Consider the following 19,261-nt stretch of genomic DNA (forward strand, 5'->3'; position numbering starts at 1 on the left):
CCGTTCCAGATATTATCGCGACATACGAAAACAAAGTCGTATACATACATACGTGCAGTTGAGATCGATCTAAGAACTCCTGATTGTCACGCGACACATTAATTTACTCTGGTTTCTTCGCTCGTCCCTTTCTCACCTCTGCTCGCTCAAGTAGGACGCGGCAAAGTGTATTTTCTAGTGACCTAATCTGTTTGAAAGTTCTCTCTAGAGGAATCGATAAGATAAGCGGACGTTGCCCGACACGGCGCGAATCAATCTCTGTGATTTTTCCGGTTCGGAAAAGGTAACTCTCGGACCCAGGATATGCTGATATCGTGCTTCGACGAGGTCACGGCTTCTCGATTGAAATTACACGGTTGATGTCGCGAAGATTGACTACCGTCGCAGTCAACGTGATAGCCAAAATGCAGATACGAAAATACTTTCGTCCTGTAACAAAGCTTAATAAACAAAACGTATCAATAGGAGCAGGATGTTCATACGCGCTTGCAAGATTTCTTGGATTAAATTTATTTACTTTTAATTAATTATTTTTAATGACATGTACACATACACACACACACATATTAATTTTATTTGTTAAAAATTATCCATCTGGAAATTTTTCTTGCAAATTTCATAATATATTCGATACATTCTGTGATATATGTATATATTACACAGTTTTTGTTTTTAAATAAAATTCTTTTTGATATCAGAATTTTTGTATGAAAGATAGATTAAATAATAAAAAAATAATTAAAAATAACTCTTTTATTATACAGTGCCAAATGCTCTTTTTTTAAATTATACATGTATATATAAATTTAAATAAATAATGTATGTATATAATTTTACGATACCCAAATTATAAAATTTCAAGTTTATTCATTATTTTACAACCTTGCATAAAAAATTATCTTTATTATTGACGTATGATGTACCGTGAAATTAAAGAGCTTTAGACACATTACACGTACACATACCCACATGCACTTATTTATTTATTATTTTTGCTATTTAAATAATCATGATGCTCAGCTCTCTCGTCATGATTATTCATAAACTGAAAAGCGCAATAAAATAGCTACAATGTTTGACAGCTGTTTCTCGAAAATATCGAAAAATTCCTCGTTTTTAATTACTCATGCAGCGTAGAGTAAAAATTCAATGACACACCCATCTTTGTTGTTGTATAAAAATTTTCGTTTCTAAGCTTGTGTGCACTAAAATTTTAATAGTTTACTAAAATTAAAATCAAAGAGGAATTTTATATCATACTCGTTTGGATTGCGAAAATAGTGTCACAATTCAACATTTCCGCAGTATTCGTAATCTGAATAGCGCTTGTCCTTTCACGCCTGTCCATTCTCACTTGAATTCTATCCGAAACAGAGTAAAACACGCGGAATTAATAAGAATTCTCCGGCCATTATACCGATAACAATCTTTTTATAGCTTCATGCGTAACATTTATAGAGCCCCGAAAGAAGTTGCTGGGTAATTCACGCGCGAGGAATTTCGACGCGGAACTTTTACAACGAAATGTCTCTGGCAAACAGTAAAATCTAAGACGTTATCCGCACTCGGTGCGCAAGGTCTTATTGCAATGCGCTTCCGCTGCTTCCGAACTATGTATATTTGACGGCGAAGGAGAAGGGAGATTTTTTGCCCGAGACTCGCTGTTCCGAATTGCGAAAATTTCAATCCTTCTCATTTTCCTCTCTTTTCGTTTTCGACGAAGCTTCATGTCGATGTATATATATATATATTACACACACACACACACACATATGAATTGTACAATCAGTTTTTTCGCTTCCTTTCATTCTTATCGAGGAACGATGGATGCTTCTTTTCGCCGAGTTCGAATATTAGGCGAATCGAAGCCAGGCGTTTCATAAGTCCATGGTTCGACAACTCTACAAATTATGAACCTCGTATATCGTCTTCCAAGAAGCTGGATTTAACAGCATACAAGACAACATAAATTTGAGATCCGTGTCATTACAAGATACATAAATTTTAGAGCGAGATAGATGTACGCATTTCTATCACTTAACGGAGAACACTGAAGAGATAAAGCGTCCTCCGATAAATCATAAGTATTAAACAGAAATCAATACCTTAGATATAATATTATAATAATATCTGTACATCAAAATTATTAGTGTATATAATAACATCATTTTACATTATTCGAAGACATAATCAGAATTTTATACATCTGAACCTTAACGTTATCAAAGTAAAAGAATGATGCTATCTTTTAAATTGCGTTTTTAATAAAGTGCGTTCTTTTTGTCTGATTTTATTCGTGCTAAATTTTTGAAATTACACTCATATGTAATATCCTCTCGCGTATATTCGAGAGAGATGATCGAGAGAGAAATATTTCGGCTCCGTTTCTACATGATGAAATGGAACGTAGAAGATAAATAGCCAGAGCGAGAAGCGAAATTGCGAAATTTACGCGACGCAGAGATGTCAACTGCTGATTCATGGCGCAGCAATTACACGACGTCCCCCCTGTACTTTTCTCTTATTCTCCCATCGATATAGGAAGGATTCCGATATGTCCGAGAACGTGTTGTGGCCCACGACACTGTCAGCGCGTATCCGAGCCCATAAGACGCGCTCTCATCTTCGGCGCTCTGTGGCAGCATCACGGCCTTTACGATTACTTCTTCGTGCAGTCTCGTAATCAACAAGGTATTAATGAATACCCTTCATATAATATTCCCGTGATTAGAATATATATTATACGTTGAAGTTGTATAATCCAGAAAAGAATGCACAATAACTGAATTTCCAAGAAAATTTTATCTTTTGAAAAACTTAGTATTTATTTTAGAAAAAAGAATTATGGATAAATTTTGAGAATCCTGTGATTTAAACCTATTAGGCATCTACATCTAAGAAATATCTATTTGAAAAAGATGATTTGTCGATAGGACGATTATAAATTTTATCAAACAAGTTTTTTAAAATCAATAAAAGTGTTTAAAAAGTATTCTAAATCTAATATTTTAAAAGTAGTTTGGATTTCTGTTACATAATTTAATAAGTTACCTTTCATATGATTCTCTCACATGTAATATAAACTTTATTTTGGGAGAGAAGAAAAATTTTGAAAGAAGAATTCTCGATGACTCGGATCTTAAATTAATCTATGATCTAGTTTTCATTTAAATTTGTCCATTCTCAATCTAAACTGTGAAATGAAATTTCGAATCTCACTAATCGATATAAATATCGACGTGACATTTTCATTCCCAGTACATTATTTTATTTATATAATTTTAGAAATGTTGGTGCTCTGAAAAAATTTTATAGAGTGAATATATTTGATTTTAATTAAGAGATATTCTCTTACTTATGAAAGGCTCTTTTAAAATATTCCTCCTTTTAGCATAATCGAATCTCAATGAGAGATTAAGATATATTCGGAAGATGTGTATCTTCGAAGTAACTGCAATATATATATGTATATTAATCTACAAAATCAGACTCTCTTTTACCATTTAATTATCCCATCTCGTAATTAGATATTAGTGCACAGTAATGCTATATCTCCAGTACACTAAACAGCTGTGGAAATTGTAGGCCACTCTTTCTGTCTGGCTAAATTAATAGGATATATATATAAGCATAAGTGTGACGTAGTGTGGAGCAGCTGTTCCGCCGATGTGTAGATTATACCTAGCAAAGAGCGTATTAGCTTATCCAACAGACCGTAGATAGTGAAAGTGATATGCAGAGAGATATTGTACGTGCATTGCGCTTATATGTATATGTAGGCACGTGTGTATAAAGTAAAAATTTGACATTTTTAAATCAGACGTGACTGTGCGGTAATTTACGCTATTACTAAACCGATCCGATCAGACCTTGTTTTGGACGATCAAGAGCGACGTTTTTCTATTTCTTTTGCGCCGAATCAAGGCCGCCAAGGAAAAAGTGTCATTAACGCGCGACAGTGCACATTTTCGAGATTAACTCCAACTTCTGTCGAGAGACAGTTACATTTAAACATGGTTGTTTTTTTTGGTTCCCTGCGCGATAGACTTCCAGTGAAATGGTAATTACAAAAAGGACTTTTTGAGCTTTGAAGGGCTGAGGAGGATATATAGATCATGCAAGAAAAATTGATGCGAGTTTTATTTGAAATCATAATTTTTATAAAATTATACAATTAGCGGTTTTATGATAATAATATTCGCATTATTATAGAATTATGAATTCGATAAACTATTTTAATAGAAATTGCAAAATTACGAAAAACCTTCACAAAGTGAATTGTCTTTATTTCATAGCGATAATTTCATATATTTTGTTTCCTATTTATTTAAAATGTATCACTTTTCTGAACACATACACAATTTTTTTATTGTATGAAAACAGTTTTTCGAAACAGTAAATTATTTGTATTAATAATATATATTTGATAAATAAACATGATGCACAAGTCTGTAAAAAAATAGGGAAATGGCTAAAATATGTAGCATACAAAAAGATTGTAAATCTGACAAAAATAAATCAAATATTATTCTTTTTAATTATCGGCTCAGTTTCCAATATAATTTAATATGATTTAATATAATTCATATAGTATAATCAACTACAAATTACTATAAAATTTAAATGACAATTTAAAATAGAAAATTATATATTATCATTATCGATATAAATGAATGTGGGAAGGGAAAAATATTAATAATAAACCGTTTAATTCGCGACTATGTAATACACGACATTTCACATTTGTTAGAGTTAGACTTTAATGAGAGAGCAGAGTATAAATTTGCATTGTCAAAAAAAAATATTCATAAAGTAGTCACGCAACATTAGTTAAAATCTTATCGGTAGCCTTGTCCGTTGAGAGAAAATCTGCTCGGTGTCGGATGCTGAAGAAATAAAAAAGAAAGAAAAAAAAAGAAAAAATAACACGTGCGCGTTTTTCGCGAAGTTGGCCGAGTGTTTATCAATATTATCAATCGTTATTACATGTTGCGTTATGAAACTGGTTCTCCACTTGCATTAGCCTTTGTAAAGTGGCGCAATCGATACTTCTCTCTCTCTCTCTCTCTTTCTTGCCATGGAACAGAAAGGAAAATACTAATACCATGCGCGCGGGACGATTATGTAATTACATACCTGCAAACGGTTAATAAAATGGTTATATGTAGCGCGAGGCTACCTCTCTTTTCCATTTTGTTGCAAGTTACTTGTACGCTAGAGCGCATCGACGACCCTGATATGAACCCCGATGTCCTCCATTCCGGATACGTCCACTTTTCGCCCCGGCACGCGCAATCTTCCCCCGATAATAAAGAAGTACCAAGTTTTGGACCCGAGAAGAAACAAAGACGTTGATTTAACTCCAACCAGCTCGCGCGCCTTCGCGTTTATCTCGAAATCACGGACCACTCTCGTTCCGGAAACTTGTATCCCCGGCACACTAGTCACGTAAACGTCCGCGCATTATTCAGTGAAAAACTTTTCGAATGTCACGTCGGGAGAGACGGGACGTCCATGTGTAAGAGGACTTCCGAGTGGACCTCCGTCAAAGTTTCTCCCGTTTCTACCGTGATCCAACTTCCGTCAGCCGTGACACGAGTCTTTATTAGCGCGACAATGACCGCGATATTTTTGACGGTGAATTTTGACGTCATTTTGAAGGCCCTCGTTCATTGTGTGTAACCATAAAAGTTATAACTGGGCCGAGAATATCGTGCAAATCGAACCAACATTCGATGAAAGCGAATTTGCTGCGCGAGCTTTGAAGCCGAAGATTGAATTGATAAATTGAATTTCAAAACTTTTCAAAGTCTCTTAATTTCCTCTGTACAACCTTGTTTTTATTCTTTATGAAATTATATATGTACAGAATATACTTTTCAAGATTAAAGTATGAATTTAGAAATTCAAAATAAATTAGAAAGGTTCTCTAAAGATATGCCTGTGCAACCCCAAACATTTTGAGTGTAAAATTTTATAAAATTATTATCAAGTTGCAATAAATAAAATAATTATGTACTTCTACTACTTTATTACTTGAAAATTTTAAAATGATTATAAATTTTATTCAAAGCCTTGAACACAAAAACAAGCTTGACATCTTTCTCTCATATGTCAGTGGCGTACAGCTGTAATTGTTACACATGCTTGTGTGTGAATTGAAAAATATTAAATCCTCTTCATAAAGAATTAAGCAGGGCAGCATTAGCATTTTTATTACAAAAACTGTACACGAATATTATGTCCGCATATTTATATCAGTGGGTTTATTATTAGAATATAAAGTGTGTAAAATTATATTTAGTTCACAGAAGCATTGAAGGAATCGAGAAATTTATTTAAGATATTTTCCAGATTTTTGTGCGGTTTTTTGTGAAATTGACATGTATGGTGTTACAAAGATAAGTTAGGAGACGTGTAATGTCTTTCAAACACGATGTTTGTGAACATATCTCGAGAGGAACTTTCTTATTCTTATTTTGAATAAAGCTAAATTTATATTTTAAATTAACTCAATTCAGAAACACCCTGCATAGACGAGAGATAATTTTATTTAAATTTGCACATGCATGCACTTAAAAAATCTCTGGAATTCATAATATATTTGATTTAATGTTATGTGTAAAAAAATGCTCCTCTTGCTCGAGAATTAATTACTTTTATGCAATAAAATGCAGAGTCGTCATTATATGGATATGTAGAAAAAAATTTATTTCAACGTGTTTGCGGAAATTTATTTTCACGTCTAGTTGAGATGATTTTATAGCTGAGAACTGTCAATATTAATACTTTGTATATAAATACTTCAACAGCTAAACTTTCAATAAAAATTTCATTAAACTGTCTGCCTGATCTGATACAGTAATAAAAAAGTAAAAATAAATAATGAGTAGATAAACATAATTATTTTATTATTTATATTCCTTTAATTTGTAAAAGTGACCGCCTTTTCTTGCGAACATTAATATGCATAGAACCCTTATTTCGAAGCGAGTTTTGAGTTCGCAGCTTGTAAGTGGATGTATTAATGCACTCGAGTCGGTGACTCGCTTTATCGATATCGAAGAATTATGTATTCGATGGAACAAGTAATTATCGGCTTGCAATAGCACACGGGAGGTTCCTTTCTATGCGACCTCGTTGCGTACACCATTCACTCTCCGTGCACACACACAATACTTATATTATACGGTGTCGAATAACACGCGGACCGAACCTGATTCGATCAGCAAACCACCGTGTCGATGTCGTCGTTGTCCGATTAAAAAAAGCGATCGAATTCAATAAACAGGGAGCTTTCGAAACACCGGGAACACTCATCTTGATACTTTACCGCTACACCTTGTGCTATTCATTCTTACAGTCTCGAGCTGCAGCTTCGAGTCGCGAATCCCGTTTCCTTCTTTATTCTGTAAAATTTATAGTGTGATTCTTTCGGAACTTGGAAAAACGGCAATACTTTCTCGCGAAAATTCTCTGGCGCCGCCAACTGGCGAAATTTACGGACTAGGGTCTGATGAAAGATAAAATGTACACCCCCTTTTCGCGCAGTTTGTACCCCGATGATATTGCACGGTAGGCATCGCTCGACGCTTGTACGAGCGACCTTTCCTTCGACAGGGATTTCCCTCTCCGCTCGTTCCCACACAATCTTGAATACGTATTATTCTGAGAACGTGATAAACTTTCCATTACCTATTATTATGCTATTAAACGCTTTTAATTATTTACCGTGACATCAATCGCGGACAATGACCGATGATTCTAGTTGGAAAAATTGTTTCGAGTCTTTCTTATCTTTGAGCTTTTTCGCAGGAGTAATCACTTTTCTTTTAAAAATACATGTAGTAGTTCGAAGGAAAAGGTTGTGTAGTAAAATTGATACATTTTTTTTTATTAAGAACAAATTACAACGATGCAATATTCGCGCAAAGTTATCATTTTTAGATATTATTCCGTTTTGGAAAAATATTATATATGTAACATGTATGTTTATAATGTAATATTAATTTATTTATATCATAATATAAAATATAGCAGTTTTATTATTTATATTTTATACTATAACATAAAATATATATTATAAATAAACATACATGTGTATATTATTTCTATATTTTTTATATTTTATATATTTTTATATTTTTTTTATAGTTTATATATATCTTAAATAAAGAAATTTTATTATTAGAATAAAGATAAATTTAAACAATGCGAATTCGACAAATACTAATTATCTTCATACGTATCGCTAAATGATATAGTATTTTATTTATTTTATTATTCATATTTTTATAAATCAATCTAATTTAGAATATCTGAAGAGACGCTTGTCGCAAAAATATTGTTTTAAATGGCTTATTAATTTGTTTATGTGAAAATAGTAAATTGATTTTTGTAGTACACACAGTTTCCCTAAAAAAAAATTATTTACGTTAATAATTTTACGCTACGCTCAAGTAAATTTATGTTTCGCATAACTTTCTGCATTTTTGCTTTGTTTGTAATGCGGTATAATTGGTATCTTCGTCAAGTGCTCTTTGTACACTTTGCATTGGTTTTTTTGCCTACTAGTGAATTTCGGCCCTCGTAAGTTGCCCGGGCTAAAAAGCCCTTCACGGCGAGACTGCCGTGAGTTTGAGATACTCGAAACGATAAATTATAAACTTCTCTGTTTCAGCATGGATCCTGGGATGGTTTATGTGCAAGGCAGTCGCTTATATACAGGGAGTTTCTGTGGCAGCCTCCGTATACAGCCTAGTCGCGGTTTCCTTAGACAGGTACGTGTTACTCCTCCCGCCTTTTACATCCGCGCCGCGTGACACACGCGGGAAAGCGAGTATCTCATATAACGTTGACCTCCATTAGTCTAGGTTGTATCCCTTTTCCTTATTTTTTATGCGATATGCTAATTTGGAGGCGGTGCCGTTTACAACAATCTTTCTGAAACCGCGACACATTGAAGGCGACTAAGATTGCCTTAAGCTTTAATAGATGAGAGTGGTCGTGCCTATGTATTCGAGGCTATTATATCATTGGAGTGAATTAATTATACAATCAATTTTCCATAAAAATTTTCAGGAGCAAACCTGTTATACGAGAGTCACAAATTAAACCCGGGCAATTATACACAATTACGCGGACGGAAAACTTTTCTGTCATTTTATTATTGAAATACTTTCGGCAAATTTCATTAAAAATAATTATATACAAATTAGATGTTTATGTCTGATGAAATCTAATATTTTCTTGCGACAGTAGCCTCGCAACACATGATCTCACCACCGTGACACAATTATTTTCTCATCAGCAATGCAACGCGATACTATCATAATTATCGAATTATAAACGGCAATGTAACGTACGTTGTCGGCATAATATGGTGTTAATAAAGTCAACAATACGTCTCAGTGTGTGTCCCGCACGATACATCGTAATATATGCCGTGTTATTGGCACGCCGTTATTACGTAGAGACACTTTATTAAGTCTCAATAACGCATGATTTTATCTTTATACTAATTTCATATGAAAATCACGCGTATTTGCGTATAAATCGACTCTAATACGCTCGCGGCTTCATAGCCGTGAGATTCTGCTCTTACGGAAAATGAAATGTAGATCTCGTATTTCATTCACGGTGCAAATTATTGCTATCGCACAACGCGCCATAAAGATGCACCTGCTCGACTGAATGGGCACGAGAAGCTTTTGAGAAGGCTCGGAGGCTCCCAGAAACCCAGACTTAAAAGTTCCGATGATGTATAAAAATACAAAATTATTATTGCCGATTGAAAATGTAACAAATTGGATGAGAAAGCTTAAAGAAGCGAAACTTATGAGGACACATCTGAATTTTAGCAAACGACGACTCGTGATATCAATTTCACGTTACAAGACTGGAGCAGGAACGAGAGGCTCCTCCATCGCTCGAACCCCTAGGAATAGTTTTATAGGATCTTCGGGAACGATCGATCTTCCGGGAATTGCTCGGCGAAAGGGATCGTGCCGAACTTGTGGAATTGTCTTTCCGCCCAACCATGTGCGCGAATGCATCTTCTCTCCCTCTCGTCACTCTTGGCGGACGACGCAGCCAGGAGTGCCAGGCCGAAAATATATCTTCTTCCTGTCCCATATGCTGCTCGTTTCGCGACGGAAAAGGACGACAGGACGAAGAACCGGGGCTCGAATCTCTTGAAATCGGAGGAACATGCGTGAATGGAATTTCGCATTAAATTCACACATGTCGCAAATTATCCCAAATTAGGTGTTCGTTTTATTTGACGAGATAAATTCCACGAGCGAAGAAGTATGTCTCATTCGCGAGCATAGCGCTATTTTCACTGATGAAATTTTTAACGAGATGAAAGCAAGGTTTTGCTGAAAATTTGCATGGATTTCGTCTTCGTTATGATACAGGATATATATGTGTATATGTGTTATGGAATATCGCATTTGCACAACCACATGCGCGCACAAGGTTCTCTTGCAGCAGATAATTAACTGCGCTATCAGAACCAATGCAGGATCGAAGAGGATGATGGTTCGCTTGGTGATTTACCTAGAACATTGACGGCCGATGCTTAATAGATAAAGTTGTGCATTTGATGTCGCCTACATATCGCATCTCACGTATATCCGCTGGAAAAGACTCGGATGAAGCGTTGATACGCGATATGCTCGATATATTATATTATAGATATATACTTGTCAGGCATTTCTCGAACGTAATTCGTAATCCAAGTCGTAATATCGCACCGAGACATTATCTAACCGGCGCCAATTTAGCGGACACGAAAAGGGGAAAACGTGACACGATTAATTATGTAACATTTCTCATTGATAAAAGTTTGATTCGCTCTCCGAAAGAGCACCACCCGAGCTCTGTCGGGCGGATTAAATTGCTCCTCTCACTAATTTCAGACGCTCGCTCTTGACGCCGAATGACAGGAACTGTTCTAATCTCCGTGATTGTCCCGATCACCGTGTTCAACTTCCAACGAGCTCGAAGAAATAAATAATTCAGATTGCAAAGGATGACGAATTCGAGGTTGCGAAACTTAATCAAAACTAGCGCGATTTCGGTCATTTCAAATTTCGATTTGCTACGCGAACGTGGAATAATCTCTATATTTATTCAATTCCACATTTATATAATTGGAATGAGATATATAAATTTACGTACCCTTGAAAATTTTCAAAAATCAAATATTGTAATAAAATATCGTAATAAAATATTAGTGCTAAAAATGCAGCTTAAAATGAATATTTCGAGTTACGAATGAAACATATCAATTTAAATTTTATACTTTTATTTTTAATATTTAATATTTACTTTGCCAATATTTAATATTTACTTTTATTATCAAGGATTCGATATGCATGATTATTTAAAAAGGAAAAGACATAGCAAATATTTTATATAATTATTTAATATAAAGTTATCTTGATACATGAGCCCTGATAGCTGATGTATTTTCGTAATAGAAAGAAAGTATGATTTTTTAAAATTGCTGTATATATATGTGTGTGTGTAATTCTTTAAATTAAAATACGTGAAATTGTATCATTTAATCAGTTATCAAAATTATTAAATTATACAAATGAATTTTTTACTCTACTTTAAAATGTCGAGTATCTGAATGCAAAGAAAAGAATTTACTATCAAACTATATTTTTAGAATACAAATAAGACGCGCTCTCACAAACAAGTGTGCGATGCTTGAAAAAATATGAAGAAGGTCGAAGTCATGGGTTTAGATCTCGGTTGCATCTTTATGAAATTCAGTGGCGAACACCAGCCGCAATTTTTCTTCCACAAGACATACACTTATCCCACGCACGCGATCTTGCGCGATATTCGCGTGGCGAGTGCGTTTATGTGTTGGTGTGCGTCGGATATCATTTCTACAATGTCCTACATCGTTGGATTGTCTTAATCTAATTCTTACAAGATGGATGCCTGAAGGGGTTGAAAGCGCATTATTGGCGAACCGGGGGAACGTTGGGATTGGTATCGCGATAGCCGATTGGTCGAGCGAATACCTCCACCACATTCGGTGATCGGCTGACTCAATTGATATCGTACATATCGTCATACTCGATACCGCGGGTCACGTGACCAAGTTTATGATGATTTTTAAAAAATCACGAGCGGTATATAAGGCTGCCGAGTCGTCGAAACAAGCATAAGCTCACTTACTTCCAAGAAGTAATACGCAATCCACAACCAATCAACATGTTTAAGCTGGTAAGCAAACACGATTCATCTAAATTACAATTTCTACCGATATTTCTCTCTCTTTCTCTTTGCAATTTTCTTTTCGATTACAATTACAAAATGCTCCGCGATCGTTTACCGATTTCGCTTTTTCCATCGCTGATGGCTGTACGATTGACTATCGATGAGATCGTAAATGTTATGCAAAATATATGCATCGCGTCTAGTAGAAGTATCGACTGACCTTTGAAACGTCAATTTCCGAGCGATGCGTATTTCCGCCGATTGTTTTCGCAGAGACGCTTCGCGATCGCGTTTGATCGGTCCGTCAGTTTCCACGCCAGCTTAATCTCTCTAAAAATCATTCGAGATAATACGCGATGAGAAGATGCGATTTACGTTTCGCGTCTTCTTATTTTCGATGTACGTGGGATTTTCTTTTCGTCGGGAGAGAGTCTTTTTCATTCGACGCATCTATAGAACTCCAGTAAAGAGATCCTCTAAGCCACGGCAACTCTTTCGTCGTCGCTCTCGCGTTTTCTCTATGATAGAGACGGCTATCTCGCGCTGCATATACACGTACCGTGGAAAGAAAAAAGGTTCTTCTCGGCCTCTCTCCCCTCTTTGATGCTTTTACCGTGACCTTTCCGCTATGAGCGCGACACAAACCCGCCCTTACGCCGCTCACCGGTCTCGCCGCGGCAACGGAACCCAACTTCTCTTTCCAGCGAAAAATCTACGCGAGTGAAATCATTCAAGCATGCACATTGTTAAATCCGTATGGAATGCAGCTCGCGCGCCGTATTTTTTTTTTTATGCGCGATCGACCCCGCGCTCTCTTGCGAAACTGTTCTCAAGCTCCGCTTTTAACGATCGATCGAAATGTAAGTAATTGTTCAATCTCTCGCATGCCTCGATATAATTCGCCGATCGACTATAAAATTAATCCCGCGAGACCCGCTCGAACATTCGCTATGATTTTTGCAGAAATAATTTTCAATCGCGATCTCTCGATACAACAATCTCTCGGCCAGCTTTCGATGGAGATAAATTCGACGGGAGAGTGCATGGATCGCTGACAGACTCTTAACGCTAAAGGAGAGAGACACTTTTATAAATCCATTTGATAATCTTCTTCATAGGCTGTCTTCGCTGCCATCTTGGCTGTCGCCTTCGCTTATCCCGGTGGCTTGACCGGCGTTGCCGTCAGCCATGGCCTCGGCCCGATCGTCGCCCCAGCGGTCGTCTCGCACGCTGCCCCGGTTGCAGTTGCACCTGTTCATGTAGTTGCCCAGCCGGTCGCTCCTGCCGTACACGTCCCTCCTGTTGTCACCAAGACCGTTGTGACCGGCCATGCCGTCCCGGCCTACAGCTATGGCTATGGCGGCTATGGCTATAAGGGTTAGACTAGGAGAGCCAGCGTAAACTCACCACCACCACCGTCTCACGATGACACAGCCCTGGAAGAAAAAAAAAGACAAAAAAAGAAGCGACACACACATCCCCCCTTCCTCGACCGAAATTGTCCTCGTGATGCGAAAGGAAAGACCGCAGCTCGAAGAAAGACAGAAAGCAAAAGCCAAAATTTCACGCCCCCGCCGACTTCGACTCCCCATTTTCACTCGCCGTTGCGTGAGTCATCATCAGGCCTAGGATCGAGCGCGCGGTGATCCATCGGGATTAACAATCAAGATCGGCCAATTTTTCTTTCTCCCACATTCGTCTTTTCTTTGTCTTCATCGACCTAAATTTCCGGACTTTCGCCTCGATCATTCCGCCATCATCCCCGAACCCTCTCCCTCGTGTTTTCATATGAAATTTTAATAAAATTTTAATTACAAACTCCAGCGAGAATCTTGATTACATTTTTCTCCGAGATAATATCCCTTCTCCCTCTTTCGGCTGATTTTTTGAGCAGATTTCTACGCTTTCCATTTGCCACATTCCGCACATCTATCAACCTTACAATTTATCTTCATTCTGAGTATAGTAGAGCGGCTTTATTGAACGTGGATATATCGCTAAGGGCGCAATAAACCGGAGTGCGCATAAACGTACTTTTTTTTATCCTTCCAATAAAGAGAGATATTATAGACATACCGATGGCATCATCCTGCGCACACATCATGCACATACACGTACGCACACGTCCATGTATGCGTATATCGCATGTGCATGCATCGAAATTACCGGACAGTCCGATTTTACGATTTTTACGGATGTCTTTGCCCACTCTCTTTCTTCAAATATTTTTACTTGACTTTAAAAGACATTCACCTTATAAAAGATCTCCACTAACTTTTGCATTTTTATTGCATTGGATTTTGCATTTCTGACGAGATGTAGATGCGAAACGAAGAAGAAAAAACTGCTAAATATTCGATAATTCGCAAAAAATTGACACATCTATTGAAATCAACAGACAGAAACTACATAAAATGGATCAACTTAATTATTCGTAAGGCTTGAAATAATAATAAATTTCAACGAGAAACTGTGTGTTGTATCAATACATGTCATCCAAGATGAGCTCCTACTCGACGCGTTTGATACTTTCTTATTTTTACTCACGTTTTCTTTAGAATTCTTTGGAAAATAAATCGTTTGTATCTATCGAAAGAAAAGTTCTTTCTCGACAAAAACTACCTACAGGATGGAATTGCGTGTACTTGTACGAGGCATGAATTCTCCATTCACGCCGGAGAATATTGAAGATTGCATCTTCCTAGTGACGACGCATAAAATGCACTTTTTCTCTTATACGGTAAACTAGCAATAGTTACATTGCGTGATTGTATCGCGCGAAATACGATTATCACCTTAATCTCCTCTCTGGAATAAATTTAAAGGCATAATAATAATAGAGTTGCTTGATACACACGGTTACGCTTTGTCGCCGTAATATCCTTTATCAGAACAGTGTGCATTATATACGCTGGCATGCATTAAAACGCTAATACCTTATGCACAATATCTTGCACGGCGGAAAAATAAATTTTCCGAAATTTTCGTGAAGATTTATGTCTACTATAACAAAGTTTTATCTTAAATAGAAACTAATTTTGTTAAAATCATTTCGTATATGTAAACTGAAACGAGGCAATATATACTCGATAAACAGATAAATGAAATAATATAATAAATTCTAATTGAAATTAAATTCTAATTTTAATTAAATTTTTGGATAAATGCAACAATATAATAAATTCTAATTATAAAACTACATGTTAATAATATTGTGACAATTATTAAATGTATTCGATACACGCCAGTTTTTAATTATGGAAGAGTCGTCATATGTTAATTTATTTATTCGATAATTTTTAATATACCTTGCGACTTCATGTAAAATTATTTATAAACTTTTACATGGTTTATTTGCCCTGTATTTCATTCTTATTTATTTATTTATTTCTCGCGCATATGACTTTGAATTAATTGAATTACAAAACTGATGCTCATCAAGATTAAAAAATGATGAGCGATAAATTTCGCGTATTTACTTCCTGTGAACGCAACGGTGTTACTTCACGTTTTCATTCGCACGTATTTACTTTACATTATTCATATACAATATTGTTCATCATGTCATAGCATATACCTTCATCCGTCATCCCGATAATATACCGCGTTAATGAGTATCGCTCTGACGGATAAAACTATGGGAATTATTTGCCCATGAAAAACGGTACGATTATGCGGTATACAATAAATATCGCCGAAACAAATAGACAACAAAATTGATAGCGCTTTTGATAGCGCTTAGTCTGCCAAGCTCGGATAAGAGCTTCTTCCCTTAAACCGAGAGAATTAACCGGATGCAGGGGACGCTGGCAAGAGCGGCGCCTGAGAGGAGGGGAAATCTTTATAGAGTCAACAAGCATACTGCGGCGTTTGCGACAAAAGCGTACTTTATTCGAGAAACATTTCACGTAGAATCATTTGGCGCGTCACGTTATAGGACATACAGGACGTCGAGCATCGCGCGCCGATATATTGACGTTGATCCCGATGGCCCAACGTCAAAAATCAGTTGAAATCGATATCAGTAAACGTAGAACGAACCCGGATAGAACCATCTGTAACTGTTGTAGCTGTTGTAATACGTCAGAGGAACCGCATAATACGGATAGACTCTTGCGTAGGTTGTCGGGTAGACCAGAGGATAAGCCAGCACCGGTGACAGAGATGGCTTCGGGGTTGGTGCACACCACGTGACCGCCATCACCATCGCGATCGCTAGAATCTGCGAAGAATAATTGCACTTGAAAAAAACAGTTGCGAAATCGGGCGACCCTTTCTTCTCTCGAACCCCGAGACTTTATTCCTCGTCTCCCCTTCTTCTCCTCTCCCGCCGTTTTTACGGGCGTTATGAAAAATGTCGCGAGTGTGCCTGAGCAAGCAAGTGAGGCGCATTTAAACTCCGACGGCGACTTTGATCGGCCCGCTTTTTGCGACTCGCAAGCTCGATGTCATTCCGTTCTAATTAATCACCGCGGCGATCGCACGTGCCAAGAACGAGCGTCCATTTTCTTTTCGTTTTTCCCTTCCCCCTTCTTTTTAATATCGTGGAAATGGCGCTCTGTGATTTTTTTTTCTTTTTGCGGTAATTCAATAATTATCGCGCGAATGCTTCGCGATTTTGATTTTTGGGGTACAAGCGTTTTACAGTCTTGCAATAACGTTCGTTTGAAAAAAACTTCTGGGCTGCTTCGCGAAACAAAGTGCTCGAACGTTCGCGATTCGAGAAAAATTCGACAAATTTATAACGCGAACGCGCTCTGCTTACACGATCGTGCATAACTTTTCTAGTTGCGTTTGTTAGAAAAATTGAATAGTAGTCAAACAACTTTTCAGTCCTCAAACACTAGCGTGGGATGTATTTAATTGTTCGGCCCATTCCAGACGATTTATAATTCGCGATAAGATAGGGATAGTTTTATTTGTGTAGGAATTTTTGCACACAAACATATCGGCTTTTTATATTGTTTAAAGCTAATTTTATAAATCGAAAATTAAAAATCGTAACAATAATATCGTCTAGATGCCGAATGAGAATTTTACGCGACGTGTCACGCTAACATTCCGCGCGGTACTTAAAAATTAACGTCACGGAAGTGAATATCTCGTGGTTTGGAATTAAATCGCGAATACACATACACACACGTACACGGGGTATGAGACGGATATACTTGCCAGTTTGAACATGTTAAGCGTTTTATCAGTTTTTTTTTTCGTTGGCAAGCGCACAGGACGACACTACAGTTGCAACTGCGGGGAATCGATCCCTTTATATAGATGCTCGGTCCCGGGATCATCATCGCGAATACCTCTTATTGTCGTCCCTCCTCGCGCGACAATAGATGACCTTGAACGAGGTAGATTGCTGGGATTTTTTCCAACTTTGCTCTTCGTCGGTTCACGAGAGACTCGCGGGGAAGGTTCGTCGCGTTACATGCACCTTTATCGCGATAAGCGCGGCGTATACGTGCCGCCGCACGATTCCGGAAGTGACGACGCGCGTTCCGTGAAAACGCTCGTAGATCGGTATCGGTGCCGGCGTTGATTTATGCGAAGGTCTTCCTATCATAAGTATTTAAAGTTTATTCATCGAATCGACGAAGGTCGCCGGAGACGCCGATGGTGCCGATAAGACGCGGATAAGGAGAAGAAGCGTACGCTCTCGTAATCGCGCGTAGCGTTGGCAAAGATCTGCGTCGAGGACCGAAAAAATGGCGACTCGATGAAGCCGGAAATTCTATACGGAAGCATCGTTAAAGAAAATACCGCCAAAGCGGGAGTCATTTAAGGGGTTATACCTAGTCAGCAAGTGGAAAAAAACGTATTTTTGGGAATTTAAAAAAAAAACTGTTAGGTATTTTTATTTCATCGATTCTTTATCATAATATATATCTATCAAAGAAGTTTTCATAATTTTTTCAATTAAAAATATCGAGAAATGTAGGCACAGTAGCTATTTTTCGGAGACATCTTTTTTCGGAGGTGCTTGGCGGTGAGCAAGATTGCTCGGAGCTGGATCATCTGAAATAAAAAATTTAAAAGGATTTAGCTTTCGTATGAATTGATCTAGTTGGTGAACGAAGGATTTTACAAAAAATTGATTTTTGACAATGTGACAGACGTTTGACGCAAAAATACGAATTTTTCGTGTTAAAACTTTTCGTTCTTTTGTTAATAAAAAAAAAGGGTTTCATCAAAATTAAAATCCCTTCGTTCATCGACTAGATCAATTCATACGAAAGCTAAATCCTTTTGAATTTTTTATTTCAGATGATCCAGCTCCGAGCAATCTTGCTCACCGCCAAGCGCCTCCGAAAAAAGATGTCTCTGGAAAATAGCTACTGTGCCTATTTTTCTCGATATTTTTAATTGAAAAAATTATGAAAACTTCCTTGATAGATATATATTATGATAAAGAATCGATGAAATAAAAATACCTGACAGTTTTTTTTTTAAATTCCCCAAATACGTTTTTTTCGACTTGCTGACTAGGTATAACCCCTTAATTATAAAAAGCGCATTTCTTTACTCCTCGTAATGTCCTGCCTCGATGGATTTTTTCGCGTGCGAAATTTGCCGAAGATTTAAACGCGCCTCGTCACTTCCGGTTAATAGGAATTTCAAAACGAAAGTAACATTGCAGTTGCTCTTGTTCACGCGACGTTATCGTCGTCGTCGTTGTCGTCATCGGCGTCGTGATCGATGGTCCGTCCGATGCTATTGTTCTAGGATCATCTATCCCGCAACTTCTTATCCCGTTAGACACGGGTGAACGCCATTTGCGTGCTCATTCGCGAATTACTGAATAATCGCTCTTCCAGAAAGGTGGAGAGGAAGGGAGAGGAGAAAGAATGTCTTGTAAAAAATATTCTTTCCACTCCTTGGCACATTTACATGGGCGTTTCCATAACTTGGAAGTCGTCAATTTTTTCTCATACATAACTCTTGTTAAATTAAAAAAATTATATTACATTTGTTTCTTCTATCATATATATAAAAAAGGATAAAACAAATATAATAT

At 37.1% G+C, this 19,261-nt stretch overlaps 3 protein-coding genes across 3 annotated transcripts in view; 2 read left to right on the forward strand and 1 right to left on the reverse strand.

The window, feature by feature from the left end:
• Positions 1-19,261, forward strand: part of Sifr (SIFamide receptor) — a 40,851-nt gene that overhangs the window by 18,607 nt on the left and 2,983 nt on the right. Inside the window, exon 2 of the mRNA XM_083105896.1 lies at positions 8,681-8,780. Coding sequence (XP_082962022.1) covers positions 8,681-8,780 — 100 coding nt within the window. The remainder of the gene's footprint in view (positions 1-8,680; positions 8,781-19,261) is intronic.
• LOC145975418 (uncharacterized) lies at positions 12,154-14,066 on the forward strand. Its single transcript, XM_083105897.1, has 2 exons — positions 12,154-12,249; positions 13,362-14,066. The coding sequence occupies exons 1-2, from the start codon at positions 12,238-12,240 to the stop codon at positions 13,623-13,625; spliced, it is 276 nt and encodes a 91-aa protein (XP_082962023.1). The 5' UTR covers positions 12,154-12,237; the 3' UTR covers positions 13,626-14,066.
• On the reverse strand, positions 16,097-17,588 carry LOC145975419 (uncharacterized). Its single transcript, XM_083105898.1, has 2 exons — positions 17,416-17,588; positions 16,097-16,465 (listed from the first exon to the last, which is right to left on the reverse strand). Exons 1-2 carry the CDS (start codon positions 17,425-17,427, stop codon positions 16,265-16,267), a joined length of 213 nt encoding a protein of 70 aa, XP_082962024.1. The 5' UTR covers positions 17,428-17,588; the 3' UTR covers positions 16,097-16,264.

This window comes from Camponotus vicinus, unplaced genomic scaffold, assembly GCF_025532165.1.
Source record: "Camponotus vicinus isolate PSW18456_S1 unplaced genomic scaffold, iyCamVici1.0 SCAF_8, whole genome shotgun sequence".
Classification (NCBI taxonomy): domain Eukaryota; kingdom Metazoa; phylum Arthropoda; class Insecta; order Hymenoptera; family Formicidae; genus Camponotus; species Camponotus vicinus.